Consider the following 16,279-nt stretch of genomic DNA (forward strand, 5'->3'; position numbering starts at 1 on the left):
TTGACAACTTTAGTTCCACAGGTAAAAATACATTAGTCTTGACTTGCTCCGAGTGTCCTGAATTCAAAAATACCAGATATGTGCACATTTGAATAGTTTTTTTAGGCGTTTACTAATCAAAGGTAAATTATCAATTTACCTTTTTATTATCAATCTACTGGCAGCCTATATTTTCTTACTGCGCTAAAACAGAAGTAACCGGTGTGTCAATCTCCAATAGGTCACAAATCACAAGCCCCTAGATCCACACGCTGAGAGAAAAATGGCAAAGTCAAATAAAAAATCAACAGGTTGGATTTTATTTACCACAGGCTAAAGTGTAGTAGACAAGCTATACAAAAAGTTAAACACTGCCTGAAACGTTTGCACGGTGTAAATGGTCAATTAATTAATAGGCCAAGCGCTTCTTTTGGTTGCCTCGCAGCGCTGTCTCCGCCATCTAATTAGCATACGATGCCATGCATAATATGAGGGTCGCTATGTTGGGCTAAGTTAATACAAAAATGTGTACAGGGCAGTATTAATTACATTTGCATACATAGTAATCACCAGTATCTAGGTGTGGTCCGCCTAATTCAGTCTTAGCAGTGTGCGACACCCAGTCAGGAAAAACTCAGTTGTGACTTCAAACCAAAACTGAGCACAACTGATCCCAGAATCTGTGCAAACTCAGATGAGATGAGTTGGGATGGCTTGAGTCGGGCTGCAGTTGTTATCATAGATATAGACTGCATGCTGAACTGCTGTTCTGCATTGAATTGCTTTGTACTATTGTAAAACACTGGTGTCTACACTGCCTTCAATTGTAACCATCTTGAGAAACTTAACCTTAAGTTTTGACTAAAAAGCATAGAAATCAAATAACACCACACAATAGAATACTCAAAAGTGTAATATATCCAACTAAAATCTACTTTAGTTGGATATATATTTACATAGTTGAATTTATTATTATACCGTACTTAAATAAGAAGAAAAAAAATGCTGCGATATAGAACTATGATGATAAAACATAACCACATAATAAACCCACACAGGCTGATCCTTATTATTTATTAGCTATTACTAGCTTTTGAGTTTTCACATGATCGCATTAAAAGTATGGCCTAACTGAAATATCGAATTGATGTAAATATACATCTCGTTGTAAGGAAACCCGATTTTTCAGGAGCTACATTACAACAATCCTTCTGTGCATATGATTTCTGTATTTACCAGCGAGTTGCTGCTGCCATAGTGTTAATTTTTAATAGATAATATATTTTTACAATTAATAAATATGTAAGACAGGGAGTACAAGTTAAATGTAAACTTCGGACAGATATTTTACGGAAGGAGGGTTGTCAGATGTTTTATCCACAATTTTAAAACATTCTTGACAAGCAACAGCAGGTGCAGCAGTGCTAGTATTTTCACTAAAATCCGGCAGTTATGTTGCATCTGTTAATAATATGCTCATGAGTGCTACAAAAAGTACTACTACCAATAATAATAATAATAATGAAATTTTCTGCCAGTTTTTTTGTGAGAAAATAAACCAGCAATCAAACGTTGCACCATTGCAACAGGTGGAAATAAAAAAGCTACAAGTACGTGCATGCCCAGCAAATTCTCGCAATTGACACTTAACCTGCAGGTTACGTTCATGCAGACTCGGAGCTTGGTAGAATCGCTGGCGCCTGTGTAAGCTCTGCCTGAACGTGACGTGCATTTTTACAGAGGGAAATCTGCGAATCAGCCGCAAGACAGCACAACTATGCTTATGTTAACGCTTTGCAAGAATGCTCTCAAAATGATAGGTTTACCTCGAGATGTTGGAGTTTTGATTTTGAGGTTGATATTTATGATAACTTGTGAAAGTTAGTAAACCAAGTGCAATGGCTGTTGCCAGTTGTTGTGAAAAATGCTTAGAGGGAACACTCATTTCACGTGGCTGTTGTTATTTTTACATTTATTTATGCTTTTATTTTGTTTGATAATTCACTGATGGTGGTCATAAAAAAGAAATATTCTACAATTTAGCATTTCTTGTTTTTCATGTAAACATTTAAATATTAAGGAACATTTGTTGTTTAATAACTAGAGAAAATGATCAGTGTTGAATATGACAACGCAACCTTTTTTCTGCTTTAATAAATATTGTGTAATTTAAATGTTTGACATTTTTTACACGATTAAACAATATTTTTACACCGTGACCTGCCATGCAAAAAGCCATTTTTATCATGATAAAATTACAGCCCTAGTAATGTTATCCTGATGGTATTGTGTCTAGTTCAAATAAAATTATTTGAACTAGACACAATAAAAGTACATTTTTTGTTGCTTTTGGAATTGATTTGTTTATTCATCACAATAAATAACTAGCCACTGAGAATTACAAACACAAAGTATACACATTACAAGCATATTCATTTAAAATAAAATATAGCAAAGGTAAGAAGTACCTTTGGGAAATGTTTTTTTTTATCTTTTTTTTCAAATCAGTAATTACAGGTATTATGTTCTTTTAAGAAAACATTCTAGAAAATATCCCTGCAGGGTCCATGTCAGCTCACAGCTAGACCAACATTTGTGAGTGTTGATGATTCTGAGGCTTTTTTTTTGCTCCAGTGTATTCTGTGACAGACCAGATGGCCCTAGACTTCCCTAGTTATACAAGTTCTACTTTACAGCTTTGTCAGTTGAGGATGGTGCTTTAGCCTTAACCCACAACCTTCCACTCTGCAGCACACTGCTCTAAGTTCAGATCTGGTTACAGCTGGTGACTTCCAGTTCAAGAGAAAGTTGGTAAGAGTTAGAATATGTAACGTTATATTTACCCATGTGTTGTTCCACCTCTATAAATTTAGTTTCCAGCATGTTATGCAATTTAAATAACATATTATTAAGTTTAATAATATTTTAATATTTGAAAATGTGCCAAAAAAAGAAAGAGTAGGAGTCTGCTATATTTTATTAATTAATGAGTTTGTTACAAAACAACTGCTAATAGAATAGAAAAAATGAAAGAAGGAATATGCATAGATTAAAACAAAATGTACACTGTAAAGAATATGTACTGCTTTGGTGTTTGAATGATGAACTGTAATGTTATAGGGAACAAACACAATGTTGTGGGGGATGGGGGGGGGATGTTGGTTTTGTCCTGCGATAAAATAATAGGGCAGTTATGAAAATAAAACGTAATAGAGACCAATGTCAACAACAGCCTGTCACAGAGCTGAGTATGAATGATTTGTTTGGAAGTCAAACTCTGTACAGAAGTGGCACTTACCAGACTTTTTAAAATAAAAAAATCAGGAACTTAAGACAAGATGCACTCTTGCATCCTCTATAGTTATGATTAGCATGTCTATTAGCCTATCATATTCTTCCACTTGTTCAGCTGGCTTGCAGGGAATGCTAAGTAAAGCCCTCTAATCACCGGACATTTGCCCTCCCACATTGATGACCTTGGATGCGAATACTGATGAGAGTGAAAGGAACAAAGTGCAGGAGAAGGACGTAGCGGATGATTGTAGATAGATTCATTTAAATTAATGTTTAAAAATTATAATTAAGAGTACTGTTTCTGTTTGTTTTTTCAAATTGTAATCTACCTTGCTCAGAAATTAACATTTGGCTTAATTGCTTCCTTTTTATTTAATAGATACGTTTCATTATGTACAGAACGGTATATAATTAGTGTGTTGGTAATTTATTTACGCTGAGCAAATTAAGGCGATAGAATGTGTTTGATTTTTGTCTGCCTTTCTCCTGCCTTAAATTTGTTTAGAAAAAATGTTATGCAAAGTATGTTAGTGACTTGAAAATTGAAATGCTATATTCATTTTGTATTTTCAGTACATTTTTACACATATGCTGGCAGTGTGTAAAAATGTGTGTAACAGTTACGTTTATTAGAATAAACTATAATGGGCTACTGTTTTCTTTTCTCTGCTGGCTAGTGAAGAAAATGCATTTAACAGCTGAATTGGTGTAAAACGTGAAGAAAATATGAAAAGTGTTGTCAGCCAGAATACAATAATAAGATTCTACTGCTGCTGGGGGCTTAAGGGAACTGCTAGCCCTCTACCTTTTTCTGCCTCCCCTTTTTTTTGGACACCAGCTGCCACGGGTAGATGATTATAAAATGCAGTCACACAAAACCTTAGCTTATTCCCTGATAGTGCTTTGTCAGATTTGATAATACTTTGTTTATATTAGAAAAATGCTTAAAAAATGTACCATGGCACATTAGTGCAACAATAGTTTGTCCATACTTGTCCTATGCCCATGCCATGGATTTATCATGGTTTACTTATACCAAACTTTAACTATGACTTGCTACTCTTTACTGTGTGTTTACCTAGAAGGGTGCAGAAGACCGAATACACATATCGTGTTCCTTTGAATTTAAGATGCCCTCAAATTTAAGACACAGCCCAAATTTACCGCCCTCAATTTGAAGAAAAAATAAAACATCAAATAAATATGCATTTACAAAGATACAACCTCAATTACCCTGTTGTATAGTACAAAACTGACACAAAACAGTGTTGTTGTAGACTAACCACAGATCTTGTTTATTGTGCTGCGCATTGCATAATACTTAAGATGGTGTCTCTGTCGTACACATACCACCACTCGCTTACAGCATCACACGCCCTCGCAACAGCAAGCACGACTCAACACTCCACCTGCATCAGGCAACATGTAACCCAGAAACCACAACACCATTGCTTGGCATGTTGGAAAATATGTGGGTTTGATCAGCATTTCCGATCTGTCCAAGCTGGTACTGTTTGTTAGAAATGCTGAAATTGTAAACATTTCTCTTTAAATTCCTCAGGAAGCTTGGTTTATTTTTTCTCAGCAGTAAGTCACGTTGCTGCTTGTGTATTTGGGCAGACGTCTTTGTTGTCTTTTCTCAGCAGTCAGTCACGTTGCCAATGCCATTTTGTGACTGTCAGAAAGTGACCTGAAAGTAATTTAAAGTAATTGTTTGAATATCATTGTGCTATTTGGTATACTCATAATGGATACTCGTTTATATTCATTACTCGACTCACCTTAACATTTACCACAGTAAAATTTGATAAGCGTTGACCCCTCATTAGTTGCCTTTTCAGCAAGATTACAGTGTCTAGAGGGTTCATAGTCTTTTACAGCTTTCCACATGAGCTATCTGTGAAAAAATTAGGAGTAGTGATGGAAAAGCAACAATTAACCCTATGAGTGACTGCAGAAATTGTTAACTAAATGGGAGGTGTTGAGAAATGCTCTGTGACAGATGTGTGTGTTTACTGTTCACTGCTATACAGAAGCCATCGCCTGACCTTTCTAGCATTGCTTATCATGTCCTTGCTTTGCCAGGAATGCTGTTTACATGGCTGTGTTGATTGAGCACAGCCATATGCCACACCAAGGCTGAAGTCTTTAACATGGCCTGGAGACTATACCATTCCTTCCTCATTGTTCTCTGGTCTTTTGGGGATTAATTTTAAGCTCTGTATTTTTATTATCCTATAGTCCTGGCCATCGTAGCCATTGATTACTGGGATATAATATTGGATTATGTATGTATGTATATATGTATGTATTTATGTATTTATGTATGAATGTACATAAGACTTCATCTTAAAGACAACATCTCCATCAGTACCTTGTTCCCTAACCTCATGCTGGTGGCATTCTGGGCCTATATTCAGCTTTCTGCAGTACCTAGTATCCCTTTCCAATTAATGACCATGCCAAGCTTCGCAGCGTCTGGGATCCAAAGAGACTCTAAGATAATATGGCATCAAGGACAACAATTGTTTATCTTAGAAGTCTAGAAGTGCCCTAGTATTTTATTAGGATCGCAGCAAGTAGACAGAAATGCCCTTAAAACATTTTGTATTCCAATTCAACAGTCTGACCTTAGTTGTACTTGAATTAATCAAGAAAGAATGCTCTTTGCAATCAGACATCCCCAACGGATATCGGCGTGTTACTGGAGGTAAACTAAACTGTACCTTTGTTTCCACAGGGTGTTTCTGTGTGAAAATAAGGATCACTGGTATCGAGAAGCCACAGCCAGCATGAATATGAACATGAGCATGCCGATAAATATAAACATGAAGGAGGGGAATGTGTCCGACGGGGGACTCAATGTCACATTGACTATCCGGCTACTAATGCATGGAAAGGTAAATTACTCCACAGGTGTAGTTAGAGTTTACAATAACATTCATGTCATAACTCTTTATTGCAAGCTGTTTGAAGCATATCTGATGCACAATATTTTTTAAGGAATCCCAAAAATGTGTCGTATCACCAATTGCCATGAAGGGGATCTTAATACGACGTGCCATAGTTCACGCATGACAACTAATCAGTAAACACTTAGAGAGCTAATGCTTGTGAATAGAATTATGTTATGAAAATAATGGATGACACACTATTATCTGTTAGGTAATTGACAACAGAAACAGTTAAAGCCCTTAATGAAATACAAGGTCAGTTATCTATCAGCCAATATCTGCTGCAGAGGATATTGTTGCTATAATGAAAAGTTTTGTGTATTTGCTTGAGTTTCTTTTGAACTGGCTGGGTGCTTAACATGACATTTACTGTTAGACTGCTCTGCTTAGATCCAAAATGTTTATGATTTTAGATAATCATTGCTTTCATTGAAGTATCCTTTGGATTTTTAATACAGTATCAGTATTTTAACATGTAGCTTTGGAAAGTGAATAAATGTTCAAGCTTGGATCTTTTCCTGGGACAATTTAGGTCAAGGGCCATGGTTAGGATAATAAAGTATAAACACTTTAATCAGCAGACTGTTAAGTGTGCTGTGTTGCCTGTGTGGGTTACAGCAGTTATAACAGTAGATGTATACTTTAGAAGGCACATTATCCATCTGTTTCATGAATAAGGAAATATTACTTGTCACTTTATTTACTCAGAAATTAACATTCAAGAAATCTTTCAGGTAATACTCGGCATCTAAAATTATCCATTAGGATAAAATCATTTATTCTTTCAGCTGGTTGTGCTGACCTGTTCAGGTGCACTGCTACCATAGATATGCTCAATAAATACATACAGACTTACATAATGTACATACATACATACATTACATTGTTGTTGATACTAATAAAACAAAAGAAAAATAGACATTCAGCAAGCCCAGGGTCCTTCTTTGAGTAAACTACACCCTTTCTTTCTTTGATGGAGAATCAACTTCTATTTCGGGAACAAGCTTAAATGTGGCGCTTGTTTCTCAGAATCTTAGTTGACCTATTATATATAACCTGTCACATCTCACACTAGCAAGGGCAGCCACTGAAGCACACAGGTTTATCCCAGTAGCCTGGGATTAGGAGCTTTATGTAAGGTTCACATGATTTATTATCTTAACTACAGCTTTATACATGACAGTGTGTTTTTCTACTGCAATTTGAATCCCATTGTTAATAGCTTTGGTGCAGCTGTGAAAAGACTTAAAAAGACTGCACTGTACTTGACCACTAAACAATACAATGAAACAGTCAGAAGAAGGGAATCTGACTTTGCAATGCTTGTTATCCAAAATGTATTTACAGAGTTCTCTTCAATCAAACTGCTTTGTCACTACTTTATATGGCATGAAGGCATTGAAAAAGACTTCCAGTCAAAAACATTTTTCATTTTTATATAACTTTATAAAACAAAGCTATGTCACTCCTCTCATTTCCAACACCATTCCACCTGAGCCTGGTTGCCTTTGCTTTAGTGTATGCTTGTGTTGTGTGTGGGGGAGTATGCTTGGGATCGGTGAGATACACATAGGTTAGCATTGGTGTTTTCTTATATTTAGTGCTATACACCATTGCAAAAGCACCATAAGTTTATTTTCAAAGCATGCAAATAGACCATATCATGTTTATGTAAAGGTAGTTTGCCTCAGATATATATTATAATAATTGTTATGATATTCCATCATCCAGCTCACTAATAATACAATGCAACATATTATATGTGTGTGCACAGATAGGAAAGCTTGGTTTATTAATAGCCTTTTCATACTTGCACACCCGAGCCGAGCTGAGCCAAGTCGGGACCAAGCCGAGCCCACCCAGCATGGCTCGGGTGTGTTCACGCTACTGTTCAAAGTAGAAGCTGCACTGTGGAACATGACGTCAGTGGACACAGGCGCACAGAGGAGTGGTGTGGATTTGTTTTGAGAATGGTTCCCGAGGTCGTATTGTCCGAAACGATAGTCTACCAAAAGATTTCACAGGAATTGAGAAATATGGGACTAAACCGCAGCGCAAAACAGTGTTGTGAAAAAATAAAAAAACTTCTTGTTTGTATATCACTTGTTGCTGAATGCAAATACAAACCGAATAATTTCATTTCATATTATTAGTTAGATTAACTACTACAGACGCTCCTTGACTTACAACGCTTCAACTTACAATGCACGGCACTTACGACTTAAAAAAGCCAGGTAGGTGCCTGTGTAATATGCGCGTAACCACCGGGGCGCCAGCGCCCCGAAATCAACGGGCTGAGTGTAAAGAGTTTAATAAATATTTGCATGAGTAGAATATAACGGGTCATTTTTGTAAAAATATATTATCTGGCCAAAGAGTCAGGAACGTAACTCCAATTTATAACATTGTTCCTATGGGAACACGTGCTTCGATTTACAACGCTTCGTAAACACTTCAGAAAAATAGATTTAAAGTAGGCCTATTAAAAACAAAATCTAAATGCAACATTTAAAGATATTTTTCTTTACAACTTGTTTTTATACGTGCAATGTTAATATATGGTATTTTTAAAAAATGACCATATTGAATGTGATTTTTGTTGTCTATTCAGGTGACTGAATATATATATATATATATATATATATATATATATATATATATATATATATATATATATATATATATATATTCTCTTGATGCTCTTCTTACCATATATGGAACACAGAACTTGTGCCTTTTTACCCTATTAGGAATGCACTTATTCAATATACTACAATTTTCAGATACAGTACTTTGCACATTTCCAATATATGTATCTTTTTTTTCTTTTCTTTTTTCTGTTACGGACTGGTTTATAAAGGAACCAGAAAATAATATGCACAATTACTAATCACTTTATTTATTAGAAAAAATATATGGAATACAATTAATGAAACAGCAGTAGATCTTGCAGTTAACACACTAAGTTTTTTTTTTTTTTTTTTTTTTTGGCTCTGTTTTAAATGATACCTGTCAGCGTTAAACAATTTAAAGGAGAAATACTTAAAAAAAAAAATAATAATAAAAAGTGGCAAAGCTTAAAGAATGTTGTAACATTCCGTTTGGGAATTCTCCGAATTCAACATATTGGCTCTGGTGGTTGCAGGTCTGTGACCAAGAACTGCGTCCATTAAATTATAATATTTACTTTTTTTGCGGTCTGACCTGCTTTATTGTTATGGTATTTTGTTTTTTTCCGATAATCCTGTTTTATTATTATTATTATTTTTTTTCACAGCACTGTTTTGCACTGTGGTTTAGCCCTGTATTTCTCAATTCCTGTGAAATCTTTTGGTAGACTTTATCGTTTCGGACAGTACAAGTTAACCCCGCCCCCAGCCTTGCTCAGCACCGAGCCAGTACCAGATATCTTGTGAGGTCAGATTTTCATGGTTCCAGCTCGGCTCGGCTCGACAAAATGACAAGTGTGAAATTAGCCGTACCGTGGCGTGAGGGCTCGGCTCGGGTGTGCAAGTGTGAAAAAGCTATAAGCCTATGAAATCTGTTACAACCCTTCTGACACTAACATTTAAGATAGGGGATGCAGTATCTATGGGATGCAGTTACATGGGCTTTCACAGCCTGGCTTTCACATTACTGTAAAACCAGTAATAAAATATAGGAGGTACAGGCACTCTGGTTAACTTTCCCCTTTCCTTTACGCACCCTTAAACTTCCATTCATTGTTATTGTGAAAATGCAGTAACCAATTTCATGATAAAATTGTAAAAAAAAAAAAATAAATCAACTTCAGAGTTCAGGCGACAAAATGCCTATAGAAGTGTTACTCAAACAATAATTCTGGTTTCAGAGATAGACAAGGGGGACACTGTGTTAATAGTGCATTACTGGCACAGCACAGCACAGCACAGCACAGTACAGCACAGCACAACCCCGCCCCCAAACAAAACCTTAAGGTTCTTACAATAACTGCATTCTCAGAGTTAAACCATTTTTTTAATAATATTGCGATTTACTTTTTTCTTTTTTTTAGGAAGTCGGAAGCATTATTGGAAAAGTAGGTATACTTTTTATTTGGTATCTCTCATTTATTTTAGTAAGGGACAACTTTCTTTCTAACTTTGATGTGTTTTTTTTCTCAGAAAGGGGAAACAGTTAAAAAGATGAGAGAAGAGGTAAGTCATTTTAATTGTGTGTTCTGCAATTGTAGAGATAACAGGATTTAAAAAATTCAGATTGCCAGGGTGATTAAAACAAATACACTCCTACAATTAAAATACAGGAACATGAGCACATATTAACATACAGAAACATGAGCAAATATAAGTATGTTGTTTTTATTTGCTTGTGAATTCAGCATTTTTTCCTTCCTGAAAAGAAATTGAACTAATGATGTATTAGAGTAAATAGCTTTGAAAATGTGGCTCAGTGTTATACTGAAAAATATGTTATCGCTGCAATCCGATCCCATCAACATCACTCATACGTGCCCTATACTTGTTGAAATGCAAATGTAATAAAACTTGACTAAACCTCTCAAATTACCAGAGTGGTGCTCGAATCAACATTTCAGAAGGATCCTGCCCAGAGAGGATTGTCACAATTACCGGCCCCACAGATGCCATTTTCAAAGCCTTTTCCATGATTGCACTTAAGTTTGAAGAGGTACAGTAAATCAAACCTTTTTTTCCCCCAGAGTGACATCATTTGAATATTTCTGTTGTTTGTAAAATAAATGGTACATAAAACAGACAGTTATGCCTTGCTGTTCTGACCTAATGTTTCCCAAACTACAAGTAAATGACTTTTATCCTGCATAATGCTTGTAGCACTGACACTAATAGACAATTTAGTTATAGTTTGGAGACTTGTTTTGTAAGTGGCTAAGTTCTGCTGTTAAGCCAGCTTTGGTTTTCCTAAGAGTATTTCTTAATTTGAGATGCACAGCAGAATAATTATTCTGCATGTTTCTGATATAACAATACCCACAGAATGCTGTCTTAAGACACATCTGAGTTTAAAGAGATTTATTCTGTTGGTTGTTTTGCGAGTAACAGAATGAAACCTACATCTGCATCTCTTAATGATATTCAGAATTACATTTTAGTATTAAAGCAGTGGCAGCTAATAAAATAACCTTCTTATCTGCTTTGCAAGTCTATTATCTACATAGGTCTTAAGTGTACAGTTTTGAAAGAAACACTTTTAGCATTTTAAAAAATCTTAAAGCATTTTAAAACATCTGGTACTACACTAGGTTAAAGAAAGTTTTAAGTTTCCATGCCTTTCTCTCAAGAAATATGTTAGGCTTGCACTTCCTGGCTCATTTGACCTCAGCACTGTCTTCTGGGTAAAAGCAACTGCTGGCTGAAAACCTACCAGTCAATAAGGGAAGAAACTAGTTGGTTAATGTTGCTTTCTTCCTATTGCATTCTGGAAAGTTTTCACTGTCATCACGTTGTAAAAACCACCAAGTAGGCAATGCCAGTAAGTTGGGATAGAAGTGTAGCGATCTTGGTTAACGCAGGCAGGTGCATCACACAGGCAATCCACACACAGGCGGAGGGCAGGCGCGAACCCGGGACCTCTACAATGGGATCAGAAGTGGATGCAGGTACCCCGGTACGCAATCGTCGGACTGTAGCCTGGTGAGCAAGTCCGGGGTGGACTTGAGGCTGGCAGGGGAGAGTGTAGCGTGCATGTGGGAAGGCAGCAGCAGGGCTGGTAGGTGACATAATCACACACAAAGACATAAGCCCAGTATACGCTCCTTGCAAGGGAGCCGGCTCTTTTGTACAGCGGTATCTGCGCTATGCTTTAATACGAGAGGTCCCAGGTCCGCCTGTGTGTGGATGCCTCGCCCTGTGTGATGCACCTGCCTACGTTAACTGCGTTAACTGTGTTACAATGTTTTTCAGGTCATAATGTTTTTAATTTTATTCACATCAAAATAGGGATGACCTTAGACCAGCTGACTTTTGTCATTCTTTTGTTTACATTTACAATGGGAAAAATCTGTTTCACCACAAGGGTGTTCTCTTAGGTGAAGTGTTCTCCTAGGAGGTGTTCCTATATGCAGAGACTACTGTAATGCTAGCACAAATTCGTAGGTCATTATATTTCAATATAATATTTTGCAATGACTTACTGTATTTTTTTTTTAAAGATATTTAGTGTTTTTTAAAATTTTCTTACCTTTATGATGGATTTCTTTTTTTTTTCTGGTCACTTTTTAAAATCTCGAAACCGAATGATGCAATTTCCATTATTCAACAATTCACTCATAATCCTGCATAGCAGGCCTATACCATTGCTTCAGCAGGGCGCGGGAGGATTTGAGTTGCTCCTTCAAATTAAAAACATGGATCAGACTACATCGTCTGCCGTTGCTATTACAGTACTGTACTGTGTGTGGTTATAGCAGATAGGAGTTTGTAGCAGAGGCTTGTCTCTGGTAAAAAAAAAAAAAAAAAACTCTCTGGGCTCCTCCAATTAAAGCCCATGCTTAGATCACATGATCTGCTATTGCTAGTACTGTGGTTAATAGCAGATAGGAGTTTATAACAGAGACTTGCCTCCTCTGAGGAGCCAGAACTACTGTTAATATAGGAATGTTGAATCTAGGGTTTTGGTTAAAATGTCATTTTTTCTTGCATTTTAGACAATATTTTTGTTTTTGTTTTATTGAACATTATTATATTATAATGCTACAAAACAATATACACATGGCTGTGCAAAAGTCTTAGACATGTTGCATTTTCTACTCTGATTCACTATGAGCATCAACAATTTATTCAGAGCCTCCACTAGTGTTTTCTACTATTATAACAACCTTGACTTGCATAAAGAAGGAAAAACGTTGAGTGAAATAGCTCCGATCACTCTATTTTCAAGGTGTGGTATCCGAAGCATAATCAACAAGTACAGAGAAACATCATCTGTAGGGGTGTGTGCGCAGGAATACAAATGTGACCGCTACTGGGGGGGCACGTTAAACAATATATATGTGGGTGTGCATGTGTTGATAAATAAATAGCATTACACTCACTCGCTATTTCAATGAAAGTCCATACGCTGTGGAGCTTTTTAACACTGAAACATCTTTCTGCAGTTACAACTGTAACAAGTAGTGCGGCTAAGCAACAATAGGTTGAATACATCAGGATACAGAAGTCCCAGGTCGTGTTATTTACAGAGCTTCATGAGTTCTGGCAAATACATTGTACTGTCCGATTCCCGAGCGTTAAAATAGGCTCAATGTGGTGTACAAATAAATCGTACTGAATTTCAGGAACTCTGCATTGAAATTCTTGATTCAGCTTCACAAGTGCTTTCCCTTTAGTATATTAACAGTTTTCAGGTTTTCAGTTTAGCATAAAACACCATCATTTAAAAAAATGTGCGTTTTTCCATTAATTGTACTACTGCAGCTGGACTCAAACATTAAGGGGACACACGTGCCAGTCCTTAACTGCACGTTATGGGGGAATGTGTGCAAACCGAGTACACGAGCGTCCATAACTGTGCGTTATGAGGAAATACGTTCAGTTTGTGAGTGTCAGTGACAGAAAATGCAAACGCATTACATTGATAAGCAGAAATCAATATTTGGGAGATGATCATCTGTAATTGACAAACCTAGGACTGGAAGACCCAAAATGCTGTCTAACAAGGATGACCAATAGTTGAAGATAATATCCTTAAGGAATAGAAAGAAGACAAGCATTGAACTGACAATAGAAGTGGCAGAAAGCACAGGTGTCATTGTCCATCAAATCAACAGTACGAAGGTCACTCTTGAAATCAGGACTTAAAGGATGTTGAGAAAGGTGAACAAGACTAAAAGGCTAAAATATGCACAGGAACACAGAAATCGGACTATGGCACAATGGCCAAAGGTGCTTTGGACTGTTGATGGATGGACAACGACACCTGTGCCTTCTACCAGTTCTGTTGTCAATTCAACACTTGTCTTATTTCTATTCCTTAAGGATATTTATCAGACCCTCCATTTTTAGTTATCCCTCCCTCCCCTTCCAATGAAACGTTAAAATTAAAAAGAGCCAGATGGGAGCTCTCTTAACCCATAAAACACCACAAACAGGGGTTCAAAACTAAGTTCATATTTTAAATGACTCACTTTGGCTAACTTCCAATTGTCAAATGATATGTACGTAAATTATTATTTGTTTATTTAACAGACGCCTTTATCCAAGGCGACTTACAGAGACTAGGGTGTGTGAACTATGCATCAGCTGCAGAGTCACTTACAATTACGTCTCACCCGAAAGACTGAGCACAAGGAGGTTAAGTGACTTGCTCAGGGTCACACAATGAGTCAGTGGCTGACGTGGGATTTGAACCGGGGACCTCCTGGTTACAAGCCCTTTTCTTGAACCACTGGACCACACAGCCTCCTTTAAACATTAGCTCACATTATGAAACATTTGCAGTAAATAGTGTAAGCTAAATTAAAAATGTATTCATAAAACACTGTTTGTATTATAGTTGTATAATGGATTTGTAATTGAGCTGCTGTAGCTTTAAGAGTGATGCTATGTGCCGCAGTGCTTGCAGGGATCAGTATTGCCAGATTGGGCAGGGTTCACGCCCATTTGGGCTTGTATTGTGTGTGAAGAAAAGGCTTTGGTAACAAGGCGTTATTGCAACTGATAATTTGTTCTCAAGGGTTTTACTTGATTAAAGAAAACGAATGATTGGTTGATTCATATTTCAGGTGAATGTTTCGTAATTAACATGAATCCTAGTTTTCCGCAGTAAAAAAAAAAAAAAAATTCTGCAATACAAAATTTAAAAATTGCGTATTCTGCACTTAAAATAAAAGGCTAAAATTGCCCCCCCCCCCCCCCCCCCCGTCACATATTATTAGATCCACAAAGTACTATTTAGTAACACTTGACGCAGGAAGTATTTATTGGTAAACTTTCAAATTCTAAGTTGCAAGCTCACCAGAGTGCCATCAATCAATGATATAAACAAACGTACCATTTAGTATTTATATTAGTTTATCTCAAGTTAGTCTTTGTCATCTGGATGGCTATTGCCAAACTCATTGACCTGATCTTTAGGGGTGATTTTTATCATGTTCAGCATCTTCAAACAGCTTGTTGAGTAGTAAAAACGCAGCTATGTTTCAACACGAATGTGACTCTGACTGCGCCTCATTCATTCCTTCTGTGCAACAGAAGCAGTTTCATTGAACAAGTATGTTTACTAAATTTAAAGCACAATTGACTGAGTTGATGATTATATTATTATTTATTTCTTACCCAGGGCGACACTAAAATTCTGCAATAAAAAAATAAATAAGTGTATTGATTTTGTTATCAAACAATCAAAAAAAGCCCTTCATGTTTTTTGACCCGCCCAAAGTGTAAAACTAAAAATTCTCCGACAGCATAGCAAATCAGTGTTTTTCCGCAGCAAATTGATTTCTTGGATCCCTGGTTAAGCACATAAAACAGAATAAAAAAAAGTTACAATTGCAAATATTTGTTACAATGGGGAAGAACATCAGAGGTGATTGTGATGTCACAACTTACGCTCCTGATTGGAGTGGGCGGGGGGGGGGGGGGGGGGGGGGGGTTAAAGTAGTTGCCAACCCTGGCAGGGATGGTGGAGGAGTAATGGGGAAGTCCTTGTTGTACTACAAGTGTTGCAGCAGTGTGGAGTAGTGATTAGGGCTCTGGACCCTTGACCGGAGGGTCGTGGGTTCAATCCCAGGTGGGGAAAACTGCTGCTGTATCTTTGAGCAAGGTACTTTACCTAGATTGCTTCAGTAAAAACCCAACTTTATAAATGGGTAATTGTATGTAAAAATAATGTGACATCTTGTAACAATTGTAAGTCGCCCTGGATAAGGGCGTCTGCTAAGAAATAAATAATAATAATAATACAAGTGTGTAGTCAATGCGTTCCATATTCCTGTTTGTATAATTGGAAAAGGCATAACCAAGTTACTGTATAAACGGGAAACACCAAAATAAATGTTGCCTGGATTGGTTTGACAAACATCTGTCTGGAAGTGGTTT

At 36.7% G+C, this 16,279-nt stretch overlaps 1 protein-coding gene across 12 annotated transcripts in view; it reads left to right on the forward strand.

Annotated features, from left to right (window-relative positions):
* Positions 1-16,279, forward strand: part of LOC117400384 (poly(rC)-binding protein 3-like) — a 311,376-nt gene that overhangs the window by 261,015 nt on the left and 34,082 nt on the right. For all 12 annotated transcript variants that reach the window (XM_059022802.1, XM_059022803.1, XM_034000260.3 and 9 more), the window contains 4 exons: positions 6,014-6,173; positions 10,261-10,284; positions 10,370-10,402; positions 10,776-10,892. In XM_059022802.1, coding sequence (XP_058878785.1) covers positions 6,014-6,173; positions 10,261-10,284; positions 10,370-10,402; positions 10,776-10,892 — 334 coding nt within the window. The remainder of the gene's footprint in view (positions 1-6,013; positions 6,174-10,260; positions 10,285-10,369; positions 10,403-10,775; positions 10,893-16,279) is intronic.

Source organism: Acipenser ruthenus, chromosome 4 (genome assembly GCF_902713425.1).
Source record: "Acipenser ruthenus chromosome 4, fAciRut3.2 maternal haplotype, whole genome shotgun sequence".
Taxonomy (NCBI): Eukaryota; Metazoa; Chordata; class Actinopteri; order Acipenseriformes; family Acipenseridae; genus Acipenser; species Acipenser ruthenus.